The sequence below is a fragment of the Chelonia mydas genome, chromosome 7 (assembly GCF_015237465.2).
Source record: "Chelonia mydas isolate rCheMyd1 chromosome 7, rCheMyd1.pri.v2, whole genome shotgun sequence".
Classification (NCBI taxonomy): Eukaryota; Metazoa; Chordata; order Testudines; family Cheloniidae; genus Chelonia; species Chelonia mydas.
Window position 1 is genome coordinate 104,555,031 of NC_057853.1, and position 20,140 is coordinate 104,575,170.

General features: G+C 40.4%; 1 protein-coding gene across 8 annotated transcripts in view; it reads right to left on the reverse strand.

Annotated features, from left to right (window-relative positions):
• Positions 1-484: 484 nt before the first annotated feature.
• PLEKHA1 (pleckstrin homology domain containing A1) overlaps positions 485-20,140 on the reverse strand; it is an 82,460-nt gene continuing 62,804 nt past the window's right edge. For 4 of the 8 annotated variants that reach the window (XM_007064208.4, XM_027826633.3, XM_043550416.1 and 1 more), the window contains 4 exons: positions 14,068-14,132; positions 9,933-9,996; positions 6,416-6,505; positions 485-3,009 (listed from right to left, as the gene is read on the reverse strand). In XM_007064208.4, coding sequence (XP_007064270.1) covers positions 2,683-3,009; positions 6,416-6,505; positions 9,933-9,996; positions 14,068-14,132 — 546 coding nt within the window. In that variant the 3' untranslated portion in view covers positions 485-2,682. Of the gene's footprint in view, positions 3,010-5,143; positions 5,215-6,415; positions 6,506-9,932; positions 9,997-14,067; positions 14,133-20,140 lie in introns of all 8 variants that reach the window. The other 4 variants (XM_043550418.1, XM_027826634.3, XM_043550417.1 and 1 more) reach the window with 2 other exon arrangements.

Consider the following 20,140-nt stretch of genomic DNA (forward strand, 5'->3'; position numbering starts at 1 on the left):
AGGATTGCTCGGGTTGACGTAAGTAACAGTGTCTACCCAGGCGCTGTATCAACCTGAGTACACTGACTATGGCTCAACGCCACTCAGGAAGGTGGTGTTACTGTACTGCAGTAACGGAGCATTTACATCAGTAGGAAACAAATTTAAGCATAGAAACATGCACAACTATGTCAACGCAATGTGGCTTATGTTGACCTAACTTTATAGTGTAGACAAGGCCTCAGTCTACCACCTACAAACTGATGGGTTAATAGAGTGATTTAACTGTACCTTGAAGTCAGTGCTCCAGCAATTCGTTAAGACAGGTGCTAAAGATTTGGGGCCAGTATACCCTATTACGTGAAGCCATTAGAGTGCTCAATCAATTAAACGTGGAAGAATGAAACAGAAGATGCAATGTACCAAAGGACAAGAAATCACTTTACTCGTATGCTAAGATGTATCCTTTTCTGGTAAATGGTCCAATAAAAAATGTCAACAGTTCTTTTAAGTTATCCAAACTGATTTATTGACAATTTAAATGTGACATATTTACAGGAAATAGCACTGGTTCTAAAATAATTTAACAATTTTTATAGATTTATAAAAGTACTGATAAATAGGAGACCCTGACAATTACCAACCACAAATATATTTTCCTATGCTACTGAACCACAAGAGTAGTTCTAATTTTAATAAGTCCCATAATGGAGCTGCTTTACCTCCACCTAATACATAAAACTGCCAATACCAAAATATAGTAAAACGAACATGCAGTGCCAAAGCTGTACCAGAGCAAGTGATTTTAAATGTGAGAACGATAGTAAAAATATTTCAATTCAAAGTGTCTCCCACACAGTGTGTACTTGTGAAAAATAAGCTTTCAAAGAACTGTTGTCTTATTTTGGTACAAGTTAAAAACTACACTACTTGTTTAGACTGCCACAATAATTTCAACCTTGCACTAGCTTTCATGTGATGTTGAAGAGTAAAATGAAAAAGTGTAATTTCCAAATACTATTACCTAAAAACAGTGGTTAGTTTAAGGATTAAAAAGTTGAAGATGCTGATGTAATGGTTTTGAAACTAGATAATATTTAATTCTCACATTACACCAATTACTCTATCCTTGGATCAACAAGTTACTGTAGAAAAACCCTCTATCTCTCAGGTCAGAAGTCAGTTTGGAAGCTGGAGCAAAGATGGACTTTTCTGATATGTACTTGTTAAGTTCCAGAAGACTAACAGTATTGCAACAGTGGGAAATGTGAATCACAATAAGCAGCAGCATATGGAATTTGTGGGGTTGGTTGGTTTTTTTTGGTTACAGCAAACATTTTTAAAACCTAACTATGAAACCAGTACATGCTCAAGCTAATCAAATATTTGAAATGTAAAAGTTCTTATATCTTTTGTTTGCATCACTGAACCCATAACAATGCACACATGTAACAAATATTCAGTTTTATAAAAATCACATATTGCACAGCTAGTAGATGCAATACCAGCATGCTGGTATCCCTAGCATAAGATTTTCTATTTTAAATAATTGTTTTGAACTACGTTACTCAAAATAATTTCACCCCAAGGTTCAAAACCATGTAAATAAGGTCCGTGTACACAGAGTCTCAAAATGTTTAACAAGATGAGAAAAAACACAGGCACTTTAATAGATTATTAGTGCACCAAAATTACAGGCCACAATTGCATGACTATAAACAGTTCAGTACCAATTTTGACATCAAACTAAATAAATGAGGTCTTTCACTGATCCAAATATAGAAACAAGAACTGTTCACAAAGTACTGATAAGAAAAAAATCTCTCAAAAAAGTAATCCTAAACAGTATATGTTTAGACACTTAATACAAAGTAATTGCAGCAAAGCTTAATGTAATGCAATATAAAACTGGTTTACTTCAAAGGTGTAAAGATGTAGTAGTCTGATTTCCCACCCCCCATCCAAAACACCAGTGTAGGTGGTCCATTAAAATCAAATGTGCAAAAAAATTGCAATTCATCTTTAGGAGAGCATCAAAAATAGGCTTAAAGTTCAAAATAGCATTATTATTCTAATGTGAATTTTACAGCACCATATACTTAGAATTCTAAGAGAGCGTAGAATTCTTAGTCTGGTAATATTTCAGTTAACAATATTGATCTGATAGGAACGAAAGAGACTTTTGTGCATATCCCAGTATCTGAAAAAGTCATAACATTTTCAGAAGAGGAGAGAAATAATTCTCACATATGCATAAAGTCTTAATCTGGTTTATAATGAAATTAAATAATCACATTTGTAGGCATTACATTTTCTATAGTATAGCATTAAAATATTGAATGTAATTTTAGATTTGCCAAATTGAGGATAAAGAGTTGCTGGTACCTTATTTACTGACAGCAGTACATATCTTAACTATGTAGTTTGGCCCCTTCCTATTAGAAAGTGATTTATTATCAGGCTGTGAGAAAAAAGCAGAAGGTCCATTTCTGACCCTAATTTGAAGGCAGTATATAATTATTTAATATATATAATTATATATGCATGTACCTGTGTATACACATACCTATGTTTATACACACATACATAAAATCAGTGTTCCATTCTCTTTGTTCTTTCTTCCTAAAATCTTCTTTGGCTACAAGTCTGACCAAGGAAATCAGAGGACCAAACACATGGATCATTCTCCAAACACTTCCATTATTACACGTCACTGACTGGAAGGCTTGCATCATCCAGATCCACTGGGCCAGGATCCTGTTCCTGAGTGCCATTTTTACTTTGAGGTTCCAATAGGCTCTGTACAGTCACTTTGGAAGCTGGTTCTCTTGGAGGGACAGCCTGGACCTTGAAGTTCCCTGGCTTGGCCTTGGTAAAAGATTCGTGAAATCCTCGCTTCTCCAAGGCAAGGCGTTTGGCGTTAAGGTTTGAGACCAGAGCGTTGTTGTGAGAGGCTGTGGAATGTGAGGTGGCTGCGGTGTTGGCAAAACAGAAAGCATAGCTGGATTCTGAAGAAAAGCTGGAATGCTCCTGTAAAAGGATAAGTGTTTGTCAGATGGAGTCAGTTATTAATGGCATGTTAGTAACTCAGTTCCAGACTTTACTCTGTAAACTAAGAAAACAGAAAAAGAAAGCAAAGCATCAGCCATGGCAGCAGGAAGTGGGTGCTTTCCCAAGGCAATGCATTTTTAAATGTGAGCTTACTGCTGTATGTGATAGCAAACATCCACTGCAGCGGAAGAAACTAAGTTAGGTTCCTGAAGTCAAGCTTGGCAGCTCTTTACATTTTGATACAAGAGAGTTTAGCAAGCCCAAACTGATTTTTTACTAATATGTTTAATGGCAATTAAATTGTGTTTGTTTTCAATACACGTTAAAGCTCACATCTTCAATGTCATAGATGAAAAACTAATTGCAAGAGAAAAGTGTTTTCAAAGGATATTTGGTATACAAATATATATATTATATATATTCACATCCCAAAATCTGAAGCACTGTGGAACTCTCACTGCTCCCTCCCCTTAGAATACTCTGCTGAATCAAGTTAAAGCACGTTACACTTTTGTTCACTGACAACTGTTGATCTATTTCCTATTTTTGTTCCATTTTATTCTACTAAGCCACCGAGCAAAATATGATGAATTAACTACTGTAAGAAGTTCAAAAATCCCTTTCTGGAAACCTAATTGCTGAAATCTTAGAAAATATACTTAAAATAATGCTTTTGAATCTAGATAAACAGTCTTTTTTTAAACTGCAAGAGCAATACTGAAAAAAAAAATTTTTCAGAACAACTCAAGCTACTAATTGTACAGAAGTCATTTTCAAGTGCTTATTATGGATACTTGCCATTCCGTTGAATGAGAATTTTGGAAGAGTCAAATTCAGGCAATAAATCTACCACTATTTAAATACCTTCTTGTCAGAAAGGGGCAATCAAACTATCCTTATCTATTACATTATGATTCAGATAGGCTAGCGTATACTTATGCCACTTTTGACTTTAATATAATTACTTTGATAAATCACCATAATAGGTCTGTCAAAGAAAGAGAGATCCTCTATGTCAACGATCTGAAAACATTTTCATATCAATTGTCAGTTTAATTTAGCATGGTATTGGATAGATTTATAGATATAATTAAGTTTGCAGTGTTGGTTTGGCCAAATCAACATGACCAATATATTAAATAGGTAATATTTATATTTTCAGAGCTATTATGCATTTGTACATGCATCATAATAGGATATGTGTGTTAAGAATTTAATTTGTTGGCCTTTCACATTGTTTTTAGGAGCAATTCCAGGGAAAGTATTTTACATTATTTTGTCATGTTTTTATGGTCAATAGCCCACTTGCCACACCACTTATTTCTAATAGCAAACATTGTTTATAAAAAAAGCAATTGTGCTATATGGTTCAGTGATTTATCTGGCATTCCGATCTATTTTCATCAGTAACTTCAGTTACACAAATGGGAAAGCTGAATCATTATGCCAAGTTTTCTAATAAACTACTTTTGTTCAGATTTTGCTACCTCCTCTGATAAATTCCTAGTTTAAGACATTAAGCTGCTTTACTTTTTAAAATATTTTTTAACATAATGTACAAGTTACAAGTAACAACCCCTTCTATATTCTGGCTAATAATTTCATGCATATGAGTTTTAAAAGCCATGCAAATCAGGCTGCAATATTATCCTTCCAATTATTGCAGTTATAAGATGCTTGTGTGTGTGCACACATCTGTATTAGTTGGGGATAGCTTTTATTTGTATTTTTGCTGTTACAAGGTGTCAAAGTTGTAAGGTAAAAAACGGAAATATGAACTCTCATGCAAATTAATCAAAATTTTAATTACTTTTCTCTTTAAATTGCATTTTATGTATTTTAGGGTAGTACGTTTGTACTTTGAATGTGAAAAATGACTTAGCATCATTGTTTTTGCCATTACTAATTTAAAAAAACAAATTTATTTTAGAAATCAATAGGTAACACTTAACTGCAAACCTAATGAGTGGTGTGAAGTAGTTTATGAGTTAGTTTTCAATAACGGGAACTGAAAAAAGCAGTGGGATTAAGAGTTAATTTTACATAGTGTACATTAGCGTTTTAAATCCTAGCCCTCTGTTAAGAAGGCAAGTTTACATGAGAGCCCACATACGTGCTGCATTCACCAGTTCTTGATGTATACCTCTGTATACAAGGATTCGACAGCCTTCTGGCCTGCCGCATCTGGAACACAGTGCAAAGCTAAGATTAGAGTAACCCATACTTCAAGAAGGGAATAGAGGGAGGAAAAAGAGAAAGTGTTGCCAATAGTTATAGCTAGGTTGCTTAGTCAGCCCCACCACAAAGCATACACACACTAACAAAATACCCATCTCCCTCTTTTCCTCTCCCCCAGAAAACTTTTAAACTGAGTCTATTTTGTGATAGCAACTTTTACTTAAAACACGAAGCAGCTATAAAATTACTAGCTGCAAATACTAGTGTTTAGATCAATTGATAGCAATCACACTAGCACACCATCTATGTGACTGCTGCACATTTAATAGCCAGATTTCAAAATGTAGATTTCCAATGTATTATGGGGGTAGATATACTCAGTTTATTACAAAATATCACATAGCAAAAAAGTGAAAACCATACCTTGCAGCATCTGAACTGTGAAGTATTCCATGATAATTTGGGACATACTTGATGACACTGACACTATTACAATCTTTAGCATGAAATACAATAATCTGTAAAAAAAATCTGAGCATTTCTAATGTAGGTCCTAATGGAAAAATATATATGAATGCTGACATCCACATGCTTAACAACTTATGATTTAGGTCACAGTTGTACACACACAGTTCAGTAATGCTAGATGGTATTCACACTGGGTCTCCAACAGCAAAACTTCTAATTCATAGGAGGTACTTGCAATCCCCTTCCGGCCCAAAACGCATTCAGTTTGGAACCACAGCTGCTAACGTGACATATGGCCAATAGTTAATCCCGAGGATGTGCAAACTGAGGACCCAAGATAATTTTTAATCAATCTTTTATATAATTTGATTGCAAAATTTGTAATTAGCAAAAAATCTCGCCAGAATTAGCGAAGTTTCACTGTAGTTCTTCAGCTAGTAAAAGCTTAGTGGTAAGAGCTCATACTGAACTCAAAAATCTTCATACTCAGCACTTGCATTGTCTTTACGTTTCAGACAATGCAATGCATACAAAGCTCCATACAGATAACACGAAATGAGCACTCAATTAGAAATGCAAAATATTTTATGCAAATTTAATATGCATGAAAGTTCATGCAAAGGAGATATGTCACTACAGGACTGGGGGAAAGGGAGATGAAAGAGGAACAAAACAGAATTTCTTGTACTAGATTGACACCTCTTAGAGGCCATATATTATCTACATATCAAACACATACAGAAGCTGCTGATCTTCCCGGTCCCCGTTGTGCCACTATGGCCCCAGAGATCGCTTTTATCCAGCTGTGCATGTCCTCTGGGCTGTCTGCCTAAATCGAAATAAAAATTTTAAATTAACATTAGATGGCTATTTAAGCTGGGTGAAGATGCTGTTTGTTTATATGGGTAGTCTAGGAATACAATGACCAGCCTAGCTTTCTTTCCCATTGGCAAGCAGGGGTAGGATTTTTCTAACTACCTATGACATTGGAGCACAAGTGTCCATGGTTTTCAGTGGAATTTATACTCCTAAATCACTCAGACACTTGTGAAAATCACCCAAGATTATTACATCATATTTGTAATACTCCTCCAGGTCAATACTCTGATAACATTTCCATCAGAATTGGATTTACATGTTGGTTTATTTTTTAAAGGTGATCATTGTAATTCTCACAGCATTTTCAGTGATGTATATAAAGGGGACTTGTCCAATACCACACCCTCATATTTCTTCTTCACTATTGCTGTTTCCTATGAAACAGAAACTAACGTGGTCAGGTGAGGGATCTGGTGAAATACTGCACAAAGTAACCGATATGATTTATTGCTGGTGACATGCTATATATATATATATACACACACACACACACACACACACACACACTGAGAGTGAGTGAAAAGGTCTGGTATTTAAGTTAGGGATCAGCCAAATTTGCAGATAATGAAAATTATTCATCTACCTTCTCAAAACACTACATAGAACACATGCCAACACACTGTACAAAAAAGTCTGTATTACACACACTTCAGATGATACAGAAAATAAATTGTGTTCTTACTTTGATTAAATTAACATACTATTTAGAAGAATCAATCCCCTAACTCCTTATTGGTGCACGCACACAGCAACCAACTGATTGTTATCTCAATCCATACATTATAGGATAGGAAACAACTGGAATTATTAAAACAAGTACTATATTTTCCAGTTAACCATACTGGGACAAATCATTGCTTCTCAAACTCCACTGTCTCTTCTTATTGGAAAGGTGTGTGTGAGAGAGTGAGTGTGAGTGTGAGAATTTGTAATTTTTTCTTTGCTTTTGTTGTCTGTCACTTGTTTTTAGTCATCAATGAACCAGTATGGATTGATGAAGTTGTCAATTTCTGTTTAGCTCAGGGCACGTATTAATAGGTTAAAATTAAGGGCTTTGTGGAGAGGGTAACTCAAACTACCTATTTCCATACTTTCACATGTATGGGGTTCTTTTAAATATAACTTTTAACTCTTAATTTCTTGGGTCTTAGCAGTTGAAATTTTTTAAAAAATTCTTGACAATATTTTAATTCTCAACACTAATTCCATCTTAAAGCTGTGTGTCTGGGATATAAACACAAGATCCCCATTCATCAATTTGCTTTCATAGGAATATTTCAAAATATATCTGAAGTTGCAGAGTTTGGTACACTTTCTTTGCACATATGCTGATTACATTAGACTGAAATGCTATACAAATAGCTGCTGTAGCCTAAAAACAAATCTAAATTCAGCGCTCAATGATTCAACAAGGAGTCAAAACATGGCAGTAGTAGTGACTGAAGTAATATTACTGAAACAAGCACTGCACTAATCGCATTTTTGAGGTAGCTGGTCTAGGGCTTTCACTATTACCAGTAATGTGAAATATGTATTTCAATTAAGATACTTAATTCATAGCAGTCCAATATTCACTGAACCATTTTAAAATGTGATGCCAGAATAAATATTCAGCAACAAACAAAAGAAAACCTTGCTAAAGCATACAGTGGGCTGACAAGAACATATTAAAACCTTCTAACCAAATCAGTCATAAAATAGTGTCTGGGAACTTGCACATTGCAGCGAGACAAGATACCAAGTTAGGAGTTGTTCTTAGAGCTACACTAATTCATTAAAAGAAAAAGAGTACTTGTGGTACCTTAGAGACTAACAAATTTGAGTATAAGCTTTCGTGAGCTACAGCTCACTTGGTTTATGCTCAAATAAATTTGTTAGTCTCTAAGGTGCCACAAGTACTCCTTTTCTTTTTGCAGATACAGACTAACAGGGCTGCTACTCTGAAACTAATTCATTAGTATCTCTTGACAGCTGAAAGCCCAGATTCTATCTGGGTAAAATTAAATGAAGCTGGTATATGGTAAATATGTTCTCCACTACATTTAGCATGTCTTCACTAAAGAATTCTAAAAAGGTCTATGGTCTGCAGAACTCACAGTAAGCAGAAAAATGGTAAAAAGAAACAACTGCTCCATTATGTTCATTATCCTATTAAATAATTATTTAACCCTCAACTAAAAAGGACAGATGTACACAATGTGCCAAAAAACTTTTTCTTGTTTAGAAATTCATTAATGTGATAAGACATCCAATTTCTGCATTAGCAAATCGACCAAGTTATTATAAAACAGCAGCTGACAATACCTCATATAAGAACAACAGTATCTTGCATAAAGGGAACAAAGAGTCTTCATAATACCTTACTCTGGAGATTTTTATGTCAAGAACTTGCAAGGAAGAACCCCTATAGTGACAAGTTCCTACCAATGGTTTCACAAACAAATGATCTGGGGACAAATTTTTGCTAACTCTTTGGTTTCAACTCTATTTCCGAAATGTAACTTCCTCATTCGGGCATATGGGAAGAATGTTCTAACATATCATCATTAAAGCTACCTTGCTAAAGTCTACTCTCACACATCTGGAGAGAGACTGTAAATTTGGTGGGTTTTGTTTGATTTTTAAAACAAGTAAAGTATGTATAGTTTTTAAAATCAGCCTGGTAAGGATATGTGAGCAGATTGTTTTGTGGATGTACTGTTAAGTGTTCAGTAAGATATGGCAAGAATCACTGAAGTATTTTCTGGTTGTGAAAGCACCACATACAGCCAACAAATCAAGAACATTCAAAGTGAAAGTTCATTTTTTAGACAGATATTACAAACAAAGGCTATTGGAGCTACACTGCAGTAGTTCACATTCATCAGTTAAGGTTACTCGTTTGAATCTTTGACCATTAATCTCCTAGATCTCTGTAGTTTAAATCCACAGTGAGTTGAAAAACTAATTTTCTATAAATAAAAATGTAATAATTTAATTAAAAATACAAATTTTGTAAGTGTATTGACCTCACACTATAGAATTCAAATAACTTCATGCCAAATGTCAACTCAAAAAAGTATTTAAGTTAATAAAGGACAGGCTGTTTAGGACTTTCATAAACTTCAATAGTAATTCATTCTTGCTTGCAAATCTGACATTTCTCATATGGATTTCAGAACAAAATTGCAAAGAAGAAAACCTACACTAACATGAAAAGACAGTTGGAGAAAGGTCTGAAATACTATAGTATTTCACAACCAATGTATGTGCAACTGAGAGGAAGACTGAAGACTACTTTCTCAAGAAAATCAAGTATTTAAACAATTTTAACAGTAAAGTATTTATGCTTAATTTTCTTGCAGAATGATCTGGTTTTACCCAGAGTGAAAGATTACCTGTACATAAAAGGTTCGAGAAGTTGTTACAATTTCAAAGAGATTGTCTCTCATCATTATATCACTGCAAAGACAAAACAAAACAAATACTTAATAGGAATTTAGATTTTTAAACTGCTCTACTTAAAAACAATGTTATAACTAGAAAATCAGAGTATGCAGAACTCTGTAACCATCACCCTTCAAATTAAACTTTTATCTTTCCTGATGAGTTGGTAGTCACTATCAATGTAATCAAAGTAATTGAAATCAAGCAGTTATTAGAGGAAAAGTTATATGACTGATTGTGATGGGATGTATCAACCCTGCACTAGCCCAGCAAGGGTTAATCACTCACTGCAGGCTCAGGAGGCCACACCCCTTCGCCCTTGCTGGGCATGCTCCAGCTGGGTATAAAAGAAAGCAATTTAGCTCAATCTGGGCTGATTGAGAAGGAGAGCAGACACATGGTACAGGTTCCTGCCAGAAAGCCACTTAAGCCCCAGACAGCGGAGGCCAAACACACCAGTTGACTGGGGGTCCTCAGTGGACTCGCAGAGATAGAGGGAGACAGACAGCAGCTGCCGCCCTGGAGGAACTGCCAGAGCTGGAATCACAGGTAGAAAGCAGCTCAGGGAATGTGTTTGTGGAGGTTGGAACCTGAAACCAGGACTACTGATTTCACAGGGCACTGGGTTAGGACCTGGTGAAGTAGGGTGGGACCAGGTCCACCTACCCAGCCTACTGCTGGGTGCACCACCTGCCCAAGGTATTAGGCACCACAGCCCAGAACTGTGAAAGTTAAGCATGAGTGCCTGGAGATCAAGGACTTGAGCCGCTAGGCCTCACTGACCTGAGGAAAAGGGAGGCCTCAGACTCTGGCTGCTAGGCCTCGTTCCCCTGAATGCGAGGGGTCACAGTCACCAAAGGTGGTAAATTCTCTCTCCTCCACCCCCTTTTTCACCTCGACTCACATCCCGCAACAGGGTACATTACCCCCATGACATTGATGGAATGCATTTTACTTTTATTGGCAAATTCTTAACTTTGAATTTAATCTCAAATACAAAGAATAGTTACTTACCCTATAGTAAATGTGGTTCCTCAAGATGTTGCAGTCAGTGTGTATCTGACATGAGATCAGTTTTCTGAATAGCCATCTCCATCAGGGCTGTGCATGAACACTGTGCCTCTTAACAGCATAGGGGAGGAGTGGCCAGAACCCTCCCTGAGAATTCAAATCCTACTTCCCGCTGTTTAGGATGAGATCTCAACGACTGAGTTGGTGTAGTATGAAGTGCACATGAGTGAGGACTTCCGCTCTGGACCTACCCCTCAGTAACCAATCATCCAGATACAAGACAGGAACTCCTCTCTTCCTGAGGTATGCTGTTACCACTACCAGACACTTGTGTTCAGAAAAAACCCAGCGTGCTGAAGATAGGCTGAAAGGCAGCATGGTGTATTGGTGGTGCCGGACAGTCACAACAAACCTAAGGAACCTCCTATGACTCAGAAGGATTGTTACATGGAAATAAGCACCCTGAAGGTCCAGGGTAGCAAACCAGTCATTATGATTTAAGGTGGAGAGGATAGTTTCTAGTGTGACCATACGGAATCTCATGTACATGATGTATTTGTTAAGATTGCAAAGGTCAAGTATAGGTTTCATCCCTCCCTTGGACTTGAGAACCAGAGATACGAGGAGCAGAAACCTTGCCCCTAATGATGCAGGCAGACCTTCTCTACAGCCCCCAGATGCAGTCTCTCTTCAGGGACCCCTCTCAAAAGAGATAGGGTGGGGAGGCGATATGGAAAGTAACTGTATGGAATAACCTGATCTGACAGTGCTTAGGCCCTAGTTGTCCAAGGTAATCAAATCCCAACCACTGTAAAAACCAAGGCCAATGGGGGTGAGGAGCCAGCTGGTTAAACCCAGAACTGGCAAGCCCCAGACCTGTCCCCTGACTTTTACTAAAATACCCTAGGACTGGGGGACTAAGTCAGGCTGACCACCACTCCTCCAGCCCCAGGGGGGGCCGGCCCACTGCTCCGGCGTCCCTGGGGCTCACTGCCAGCCCGCTGCTCCATCACCGCCGCTGCTCCTGCATCTGGGGCGGATTACCATTGCTCCAGCCCCACTGCTGTTCCTGTGACAGTGGCTGACTGCCACTGCTCTTCAACCCCAGGGGGGCTGACCCAATCCCGGCTGCTGTTTCAGCCCTGGGGCCACTGCTCTGGCGGCCCCAGGGCTGATAGCTGCTCCAGCCCTGCCGCTGTGGAAGAAGTCATGGAGGTCCCAGAAAGTCACGCAAGCTATGACCTCAGTGACAGAATCCTCTAATTAAAAAGCCTGACCTTTCAAACACAGCTATGTCTACAAATAACCAGAGAGTCTGAATAGTTTGGTTCTGTCAAGTAATAAAATAAGGATCTGGAGACATCCAGAGTCTGAAGCTTCTTCTACTCTCAGCAATACCTGTTCCTTGTGAAACAATGTAGGGTGGCTCAGCCATGAGTGCTTGAAGCTCTCTAATCCTTCTAGTTGAGGTGACCACAACCAGAAAGGGTGAGGGTAATCTGGTGCAAAGAGCATACTGAAAGAGGTTCAAAGATGGGCTCCCTAAGATTCAGGATGACAATATCGAGATCCCATGCCAGAACAGGGTCCCTAATGTCGCTGAGGACCGGTCTGACATGAGCAATTAACTTCTGGAGTGAGGCGTCGTTTCTTGTAGGATAGAATTAGGGAGGTAAACACATCATGAGGATGAAAACAACATTTGTGCTAAGTAAGTTAACAGGTCAGTAATCTGAAAAGACAGAATGTCTGAGCCTGCTAAGATAAGAGGGAGAACACTCAGGAAACCATTTACCAACAATTGGCAAGAGGAGTTAGGAATGTAGAGATGATGTAAAGATCAGATTCTACATGAACAGAATGGGATGTACATGGATTAGTTTCTGACAAGTAACCAAGCCAATCATGAAGCATATAATGCAATAATGTGTAAATGTATGTAAAGGAAGAGGTTTTCTATGTAACTTTGGATGTATGGTAGGCCCTATACCCATGCCCTATGTTTGAGTCTGATCCACTCAAGTGTAGCTTTGCTGTGTGCCAAACAAAATAACCTGAGTGACGAAATCTGGAGTCGAACCGAGCATTTTGGACCCAGAGAATTGGATGAAGTCGTCTCCCAGAACTGGGCAAAGTGTTCTGGATAAACAGAGTTGGAACAGCCGTGGAGGGAATCCCAGTGCATGCCTGGCAGTAAGCATGCAACGGGCTCGTGAGGAACCTGGGCACAGGTGAGTCAGAGAAGATAAAGCACGACTGCACTAGAAGGTAACAAGTCGAGACTGTCGTAAGGTGGACACTGATGGAGCTGAACAAGAGGCTATTTTTAAATGCAGCAAGTAGTAAAGGATCTTTGGCAACAGAAACTGCAAAGGGTCTAGACTGTGTTGGGAAGCTCCTTCGTTTTGAGGCGCAAATCTTTCACAGATGTTTTCCGTTCTGTAGAAGAAAATCTCCTGAATCTGCAAGGAGCAGTCTCTTTCAGTGGTACTCTGCCTGCCAGCATCCATGCAATCAGGAACAGAGACTCTGCGGTCTGCCACGAATGGTAAGAAGGAACTGAGGCAGGGTCACATTATTGCTATCACAAGGGAGCACAAGGAGGCACAGGGCACACGCATGACCCTGACACACACTGCTATTCAGAAAGACTCCAATCTCATGTATGTGAGGTGCAAGCATACCTACAGCAGAATCTTCACCAACACATACCCGAAGTAGACATTTCGGTTCCAGCCTCACTTCAAAATATACTGATATTAGTGGTTTAATTGTTTCCTTGATTTTGTCGTTTATGGTTCATTCTGACCTTAACTCACTGCTAGGGATCACGCAGTGCAAGCCTCAATATCGAGATCTCATATTATGCATCATAAATTGCACTGTTTAGATACAACAGGGTACTTAAATACAAAGCTATCTTTTGTCTCTAAATACACCAACTATCACACATGTATCTAAATTAACTAATTGGAATTAAGCCACACATCGTTTGGCTGATCCTACATTCTAGCCCCAACAACACTGTTTACTGTGATACTTCAGAATTTTGCATCAATGGTTAATTTTTCTCACCTTTGTTTACATTCCTGAACTTTATGGACCTCTTTAAGAGGTATGATCCGGAGAGGTTCCTTTTCCTGCAAAAAAGGAAAAAGGTTTCAGTGGACTAATTTCTTTCAAGATTCAAAAACCAGGATTTTGTTACTCAGGACTGATTTGCAATAACAGAGATCTACAGGGAGACTTCCAAGGCAGCGATTCATTATGGCTTTCTCCAGCTAAGACTTTGTTCATTCTCACAAGCATTGAACGCCTCTGCAAATTCTAAAGCATGAAAGCATTATGAACTATTTTTTAAATTATTATTTGGAACTTTGTGTAGCTACCCATTATACTCAACTGGATAAAGTCCAAGAGGATCTCCATGATTTAAGCCACCTCTTTCTTTCCAAAGCATGGCACAGTAATCACACAATCAGAATTGTAGGACTTGAAGGGACCTCGAGAGATCTAGTCCAGTCCCCTGCACTCATGGCAGGACTAAATACAATCTAGACCATCCCTGACAGGTGTTTGTCTAACCTGCTCTTAAAAAAATCTCCAATGATGGAGATTCCACAACCTCCCCAGGCAATTTATTCAAGTGTTTAACTACCCTGACAGTTAGGAAGTTTCTTCTAATGTCCAACCTAACCCACCCTTGCTGCAATTTAAGCCCATTGCTTCTTGTCCTATCCTCATAGGTTGAAGAGAACAATTTTTCTCTCTCCTTATCATAACATTTTATGTACCTGAAAACTATTATGTCCCCCCTCAGTCTTCTCTTCTCCAGACTAAACAAACCCAATCTTCCCTTAGAAATCATGTTTTCTAGACCTCTTTCCTAGACCTTTTTTTGCTGCTCTTCTCTGGACTCTCCCCAGTTTGTCCACATCTTTTTGGAAATGTGGCAGCCAGAACTGGACAATACACTCCAGTTGAGGCCTAATCAGCTTGGAGTAGAACAGAAAAGAATTATTTCTCATGTCTTGCTTACAACATTCCTGCGAATAAATCCCAGATTGATGTTCATGTTTTTTGAAACAGTATTACACAATTGACTCATACTTAGGTTGTGATCCACTGTGACATCCTTTTCCCCACATCCTTTTCTGCAGTACTCCTTCCTAGGCAGTCATTTCTCATTTTGTATGCGTGCAACTGATTGTTCCTTCCTAAGTGCAGTACTTTGCATTTGTCCTTATTGAATTTCATCCTATTTACTTCAGGCCATTTCTCCGTTATAGGTAGGTCTATTTCCTGAACATTTAAATAAACCTCAGCACTGGCCTTTCAACTTCCAGTTTCATGTGCCACCATGTGGCTGTTGGAGGGAATAAGAAAGTTTCTCTCTCCTTACCTGAAATTTTATTTTTAATACTAAGGTTACTTATAGGTATTTCTGACAACTTGCAGCTTCAAGGAAGAACAAGACCTGTCTCTCATTGGCAGCAGGGGAATGCCCTACCTCCTGAAGTTACCTTCAGTGAGAAATTGCACAGCCAGGATGATTCAAATCTACTTACCCTAAACTATAGATTGTTAACTATACTTTGCGGAAAAGCACAATGATTTCTCCTACAGAGCATACTAAATTCCATTTAATAACAAACACCCAAATCCTGGGATGCTAATTTCCATTCCTTATCTGTTCAGGATGATCCATTTGTCTACACGGAGGGCCGGATCTGTTAACCTTATTACTCAAAGAAAGGAAATTTTCAGGTAGCACAGACAAGTTCTCTTATTCTTTCTGCTAAGGCCCACAGATCCGTTACAATGGAAATTTCATAGAAATGTGCCTCCACAGTGCCTGGGAAGCAAGATCTTCCGTTAAATATTGGCATCTGAAACAGATAAAATATCTCCTCTATCTTCCCCTGGGCACTAAGGCATGGAGAAGATTTCTACCTTTTCACAATCAACCTGTGGAACTTGTTGCCAGAGGATGTTGTTAAGGCCAAGAGAACAACAGGGTTCAAAAAAGAACTAGGTAAGTTCACAGAGGATAGGTCCATCAATGGCTATTAGCCAGGACAGGAAGGGATGATGTCCCTAGCCTCTCTTTTCCAGAAGCTGGGAATGAGCAACAGAGAATGGATCACTTGATGATTACCTGTTCCATTCATTCCCTCTGGGGCACCTAGCACTGGCCACTATCGGAAGACAGGATACTGGGCAAGATGGACCTTTGGTCTGACCCAGTATGGCCGTTCTTATATTCTTACCAAAATAAAGAAAATGGCATTGGCTATGACTGGATGACCAAACAGCTGATCGGTAGCAGGGAGTGGGGGAGGGGAGGGAACGTGCAGGGAAGAGGCTGGGGAGGCACTTGGCTGGCAGCAGAGCCTGCCCTGCTGCAGCAGGAGCCGGCAGCATCAAGCTTCTGCCCTCACAGGAGAAAGCGGGGGGTGGGGGGGGTGGGGGGGCGGCGGCGAAAAGCAGGCGGGGCCGGGGCCCCTTTGGATTGTGGGCCCAGCGCCATGGCAAATCTAGTACTGACCAGAACCCTATTGAGCGAGGCATGATACAAACAGAAGAAAAAGACAGTCCCTGCCCCAATGAGCTTACGCTTCTTCCAAGTGTTTATTTCAAACATCTTTGGTCCTGGATGGAGGACTGATTTTGCAACAGCAGATCTCTATGAGAGCTGAAGATGCCACTTGTTTTCCTTTATGGAAATCATAATCTGTTAATCTTCTGAGGTGAAACCTAGCACTTGATCGTATTCAATGTCAGCCCAGGCCTACGACTGACTTTTCTGGCACCATGCATCTGTCCTGAATCCAAGATACTTCAGGAACCGTTTCAATGTGTTTACTTCAGCTTTCTCTGTGTACATAATCCTTCTCTCTTCCCAGATAATTTTTCTGGTAAGTGAATTTCCTTCTTCCCTAATGCCAATATTATTGCTGCCATGATCCTGGAGAAAGACTCTGGCAGCACATGTAATTTCAAAAGATAATGACTGACTATGGGAAGAGAGCTGCCAGACAGCTGCAAAACATAAAAGAGTTGTCTTGAGGATGGTAAAACGGAAATTCTTTGAAGACAAGCCTCCTATAAAAACTTACTTAGATGTTTCATGTAGGGCCCTGCTCTGTTTGTCCCCAAACCTCTGAGGCTAGAAATAGAAATGAGGAGCAGAGATTGTAATGTGCTGATCTGAAGTAGATGAATGATTTAATTCATGTCATGGCTTTTTCATGGGTTACTCAGACTGGGAATAAGATAAAGATATTCCTGCAATTCTTGTATAACCACATGAGTACCTCCTTTGGGCATAGGGAAGTTACTTACCTTATTGTGGAGTTCTTTGAGATGCATGGTCCATATCCGTATTCCACTGTGAAGTACAAGTGTACGCCATGCACCTGAGACTGGAGAAATCTTGCAAGCAGTCTCCAGTGTTCCACCTGTGCCCCTGCACCAAAGATATAAGGAGTCGGGCAGATCGACTACCTCTCCAGTTCCGTCTCTACCATGAATCTTGTCATATTCCGAAGCAGAGGGAAAGGAATAGGAACAGTGGAATACAGATAGGAACCTCACATCTCAAAGAACTCCAGTTAAAACTAGATAAATAACACTTCCCTTTCTTCTTCGAGTGCTGGTCCCTATGTTTTATTTCACCACAGATGACTGACAAGCAATACCAAGAGAGGAGGAGGATGCAAAGCTCCATGTTGTACAGCTGCTTGTAGAACCACTGTCCTGAAGGATGAGTCAGCAGAGGAGCCTTGAACCAAGGCATAATGTCTCATGAATGTACGGATGGAACTCCACGTAGCTGCCCTGCAAATATCAAGCGGAGGCACTTCCTGAAGTGATACCATTGAGGCTCCCTATGTACAGTGAGCCCTTATCCCATGTGGAGGAGGAAGCTGTGCCAACTGACAGTAGATCCACTTAGAGACTCTCTGAGAGAACAGTTTGTCCATGTACTCGTTCTATGGCAATAACAACGAACAGTCTGGGTGAGTCTCTGATCTGTTTCATTCTCCGCAGGTAAAATGCCAATGCTCATCTCATGCAGAGGCAATGAAGTTGCCTCTTCTCAAGAGACACGGGGCCATCCACGTTACATTGTTTGTGAAAGCATGTGGGGGCCCTTAGAGTGTTATAACAGTTCACCGTTTGTTTTTGATTAATCTGATGCAACCTGAGAGTTTTCATGCCAAAAAGAAAAGGGGCTTAGGTACTTGCCTGAACTTGGCTGCCTGTGAAGGGTCTGCAGAGTGACAAAACCACTCTTACAGGTAAATATCTCCCCCAGTTAGAAATGCTAAGTTCCTGATCACCAGGGAAAATACCCACATTTATGTCTGGTAGGGATCCCAGTCTGATGATGGGAATGACAGTCTGATACCGTCCCAGACTTTTAGGTGTGACAGGAAGACCCAAACCCCCTTCATTATACCTTCCCAGGGTGAAGGAAGGATATATTACTATAAGTTTGTCAGAGGCAGCTGCAGACCTCCTCAGCATAGTTTCACAATATTCTGTACATCTCTGCCTGAAAGAGTCTATACTTCTAACCTAAGTTCCCTCTAAGCTGCATGCCTGCCAGAGGAGAGGCACCCCTCCCTGCCAGCCCCAGCATGGGCCTTGCCCGTGACCAGGGGAGAAGCGCACCTTCCCCGGCTCACTGGAGTAGTTGGATGAGAGACACCCCTCCCCACCGGCCCCAGCACAGACCTACCACAGCCGGGAGAGGCGCCCCGCCCAAAGCCCATCGGAGCTGCTGTCTAGTGGAGCCCCTCCCTTGGCCCAGCCCAGCCGGAGCTGCCGCGGCTGGGGAGAGAGACCTCTCCTCCGGCCCCGAGCTGCTGCAGCGAGAGAGGGCTGCGGGGAGTCCTCTCTCCCCACTGTAGCCCCAGGACAGCCTGAACCCCAAACACCTCATCACCTCCATATTGGTGCACATAAAATTCATTCTGCACATGGACGTAAAAAATTAAAGGGAACACAGCTTCTGATCTGGACTGCTGGGCTTTGTGGGTATGTGCGCATGCATACCTAGAGGAACAAGCATGTCTATGATGTGGTCTTTTCAGAATAGACCTGCCCTGCTGAACTCCATGAAGGTGAGCAAGAGAACCCGACACTGAGGATTATCCACACTGCTGCACTCTATGAAGGTGAGCAGGGGAAAATGCAATGGTTTTTCCCCCCTTCAGGAGTTTGTCCCAGTAATCATGCCTCAGAAGTAGGAGCAAAACTGGGCTCAGAGATTGCTAGCTATTGGAAACATTTTTGGAGCAATCAACCCATCCTCAGAGAGGCTGGGCTTATTTGTCTCCCCTTCCCCAGCATAGGCCCCTTGACAATCTCTCATGGAAAATACTGACCAGATGTTCAAGAACGGGCTCCCTAGCAGCTCCACCCCATTGTTGCATGCGGGATCCATATGGGCCAGATAGATCTGTTTCCCCTGAATGTCACAGCATAGGACATGAGTAGGTTTCTTTGGAGCAGGGTTATAGAGATGACGGGGTGAGAGCCGAGGCCAAATGCCCCTTATCACACACTGGTGTTGGCAGCATCCATGTGGTCTCTGGTGCCTTCCATCCAGGATCACTAGTGAAGAGGACTGGGAAGAAGAGAAAGCAGCTAAGCTGCTGATCTGAGATGTGGCTGCTGGTACCTATAGGGATTCTGGTACCGTCTTTCATCTGGCATGCAGCCCTTCTAGCTTCACTCCCTCCTGATGGAGATTGACAAGAAGCCCTTCCTTCCCTGTCAGTTCTTTTCCAATCCTGCCTGCTTCCTTTCTTACCAGGGGGTGAGTAGCTGAGGCAGTCCCATTCAGACTGAACCAAAAAAGGCAGAAAGTCCACTCTGCCGAGAAAGCCAGCTGACCTTCCCAGTGAGAGAGGATGTTTGTTTCTTAGCTGCATACCTCTGAATTTGCTTTTGACAGAGGCCATGTCAAGGCAGGAGAGGAAGCCAGGAGGAACTGTGCAGCTATGCAGGGAAGCTTAAATACAGCATTGTGCTTCTTTTAACATTTGCTTGGACTCTCTATTTCACAATCAGCATTTCTTAAGACAATCATTTATAATGCAGTGAACATCCACCAAGCATGAGAGGAACAAAATAC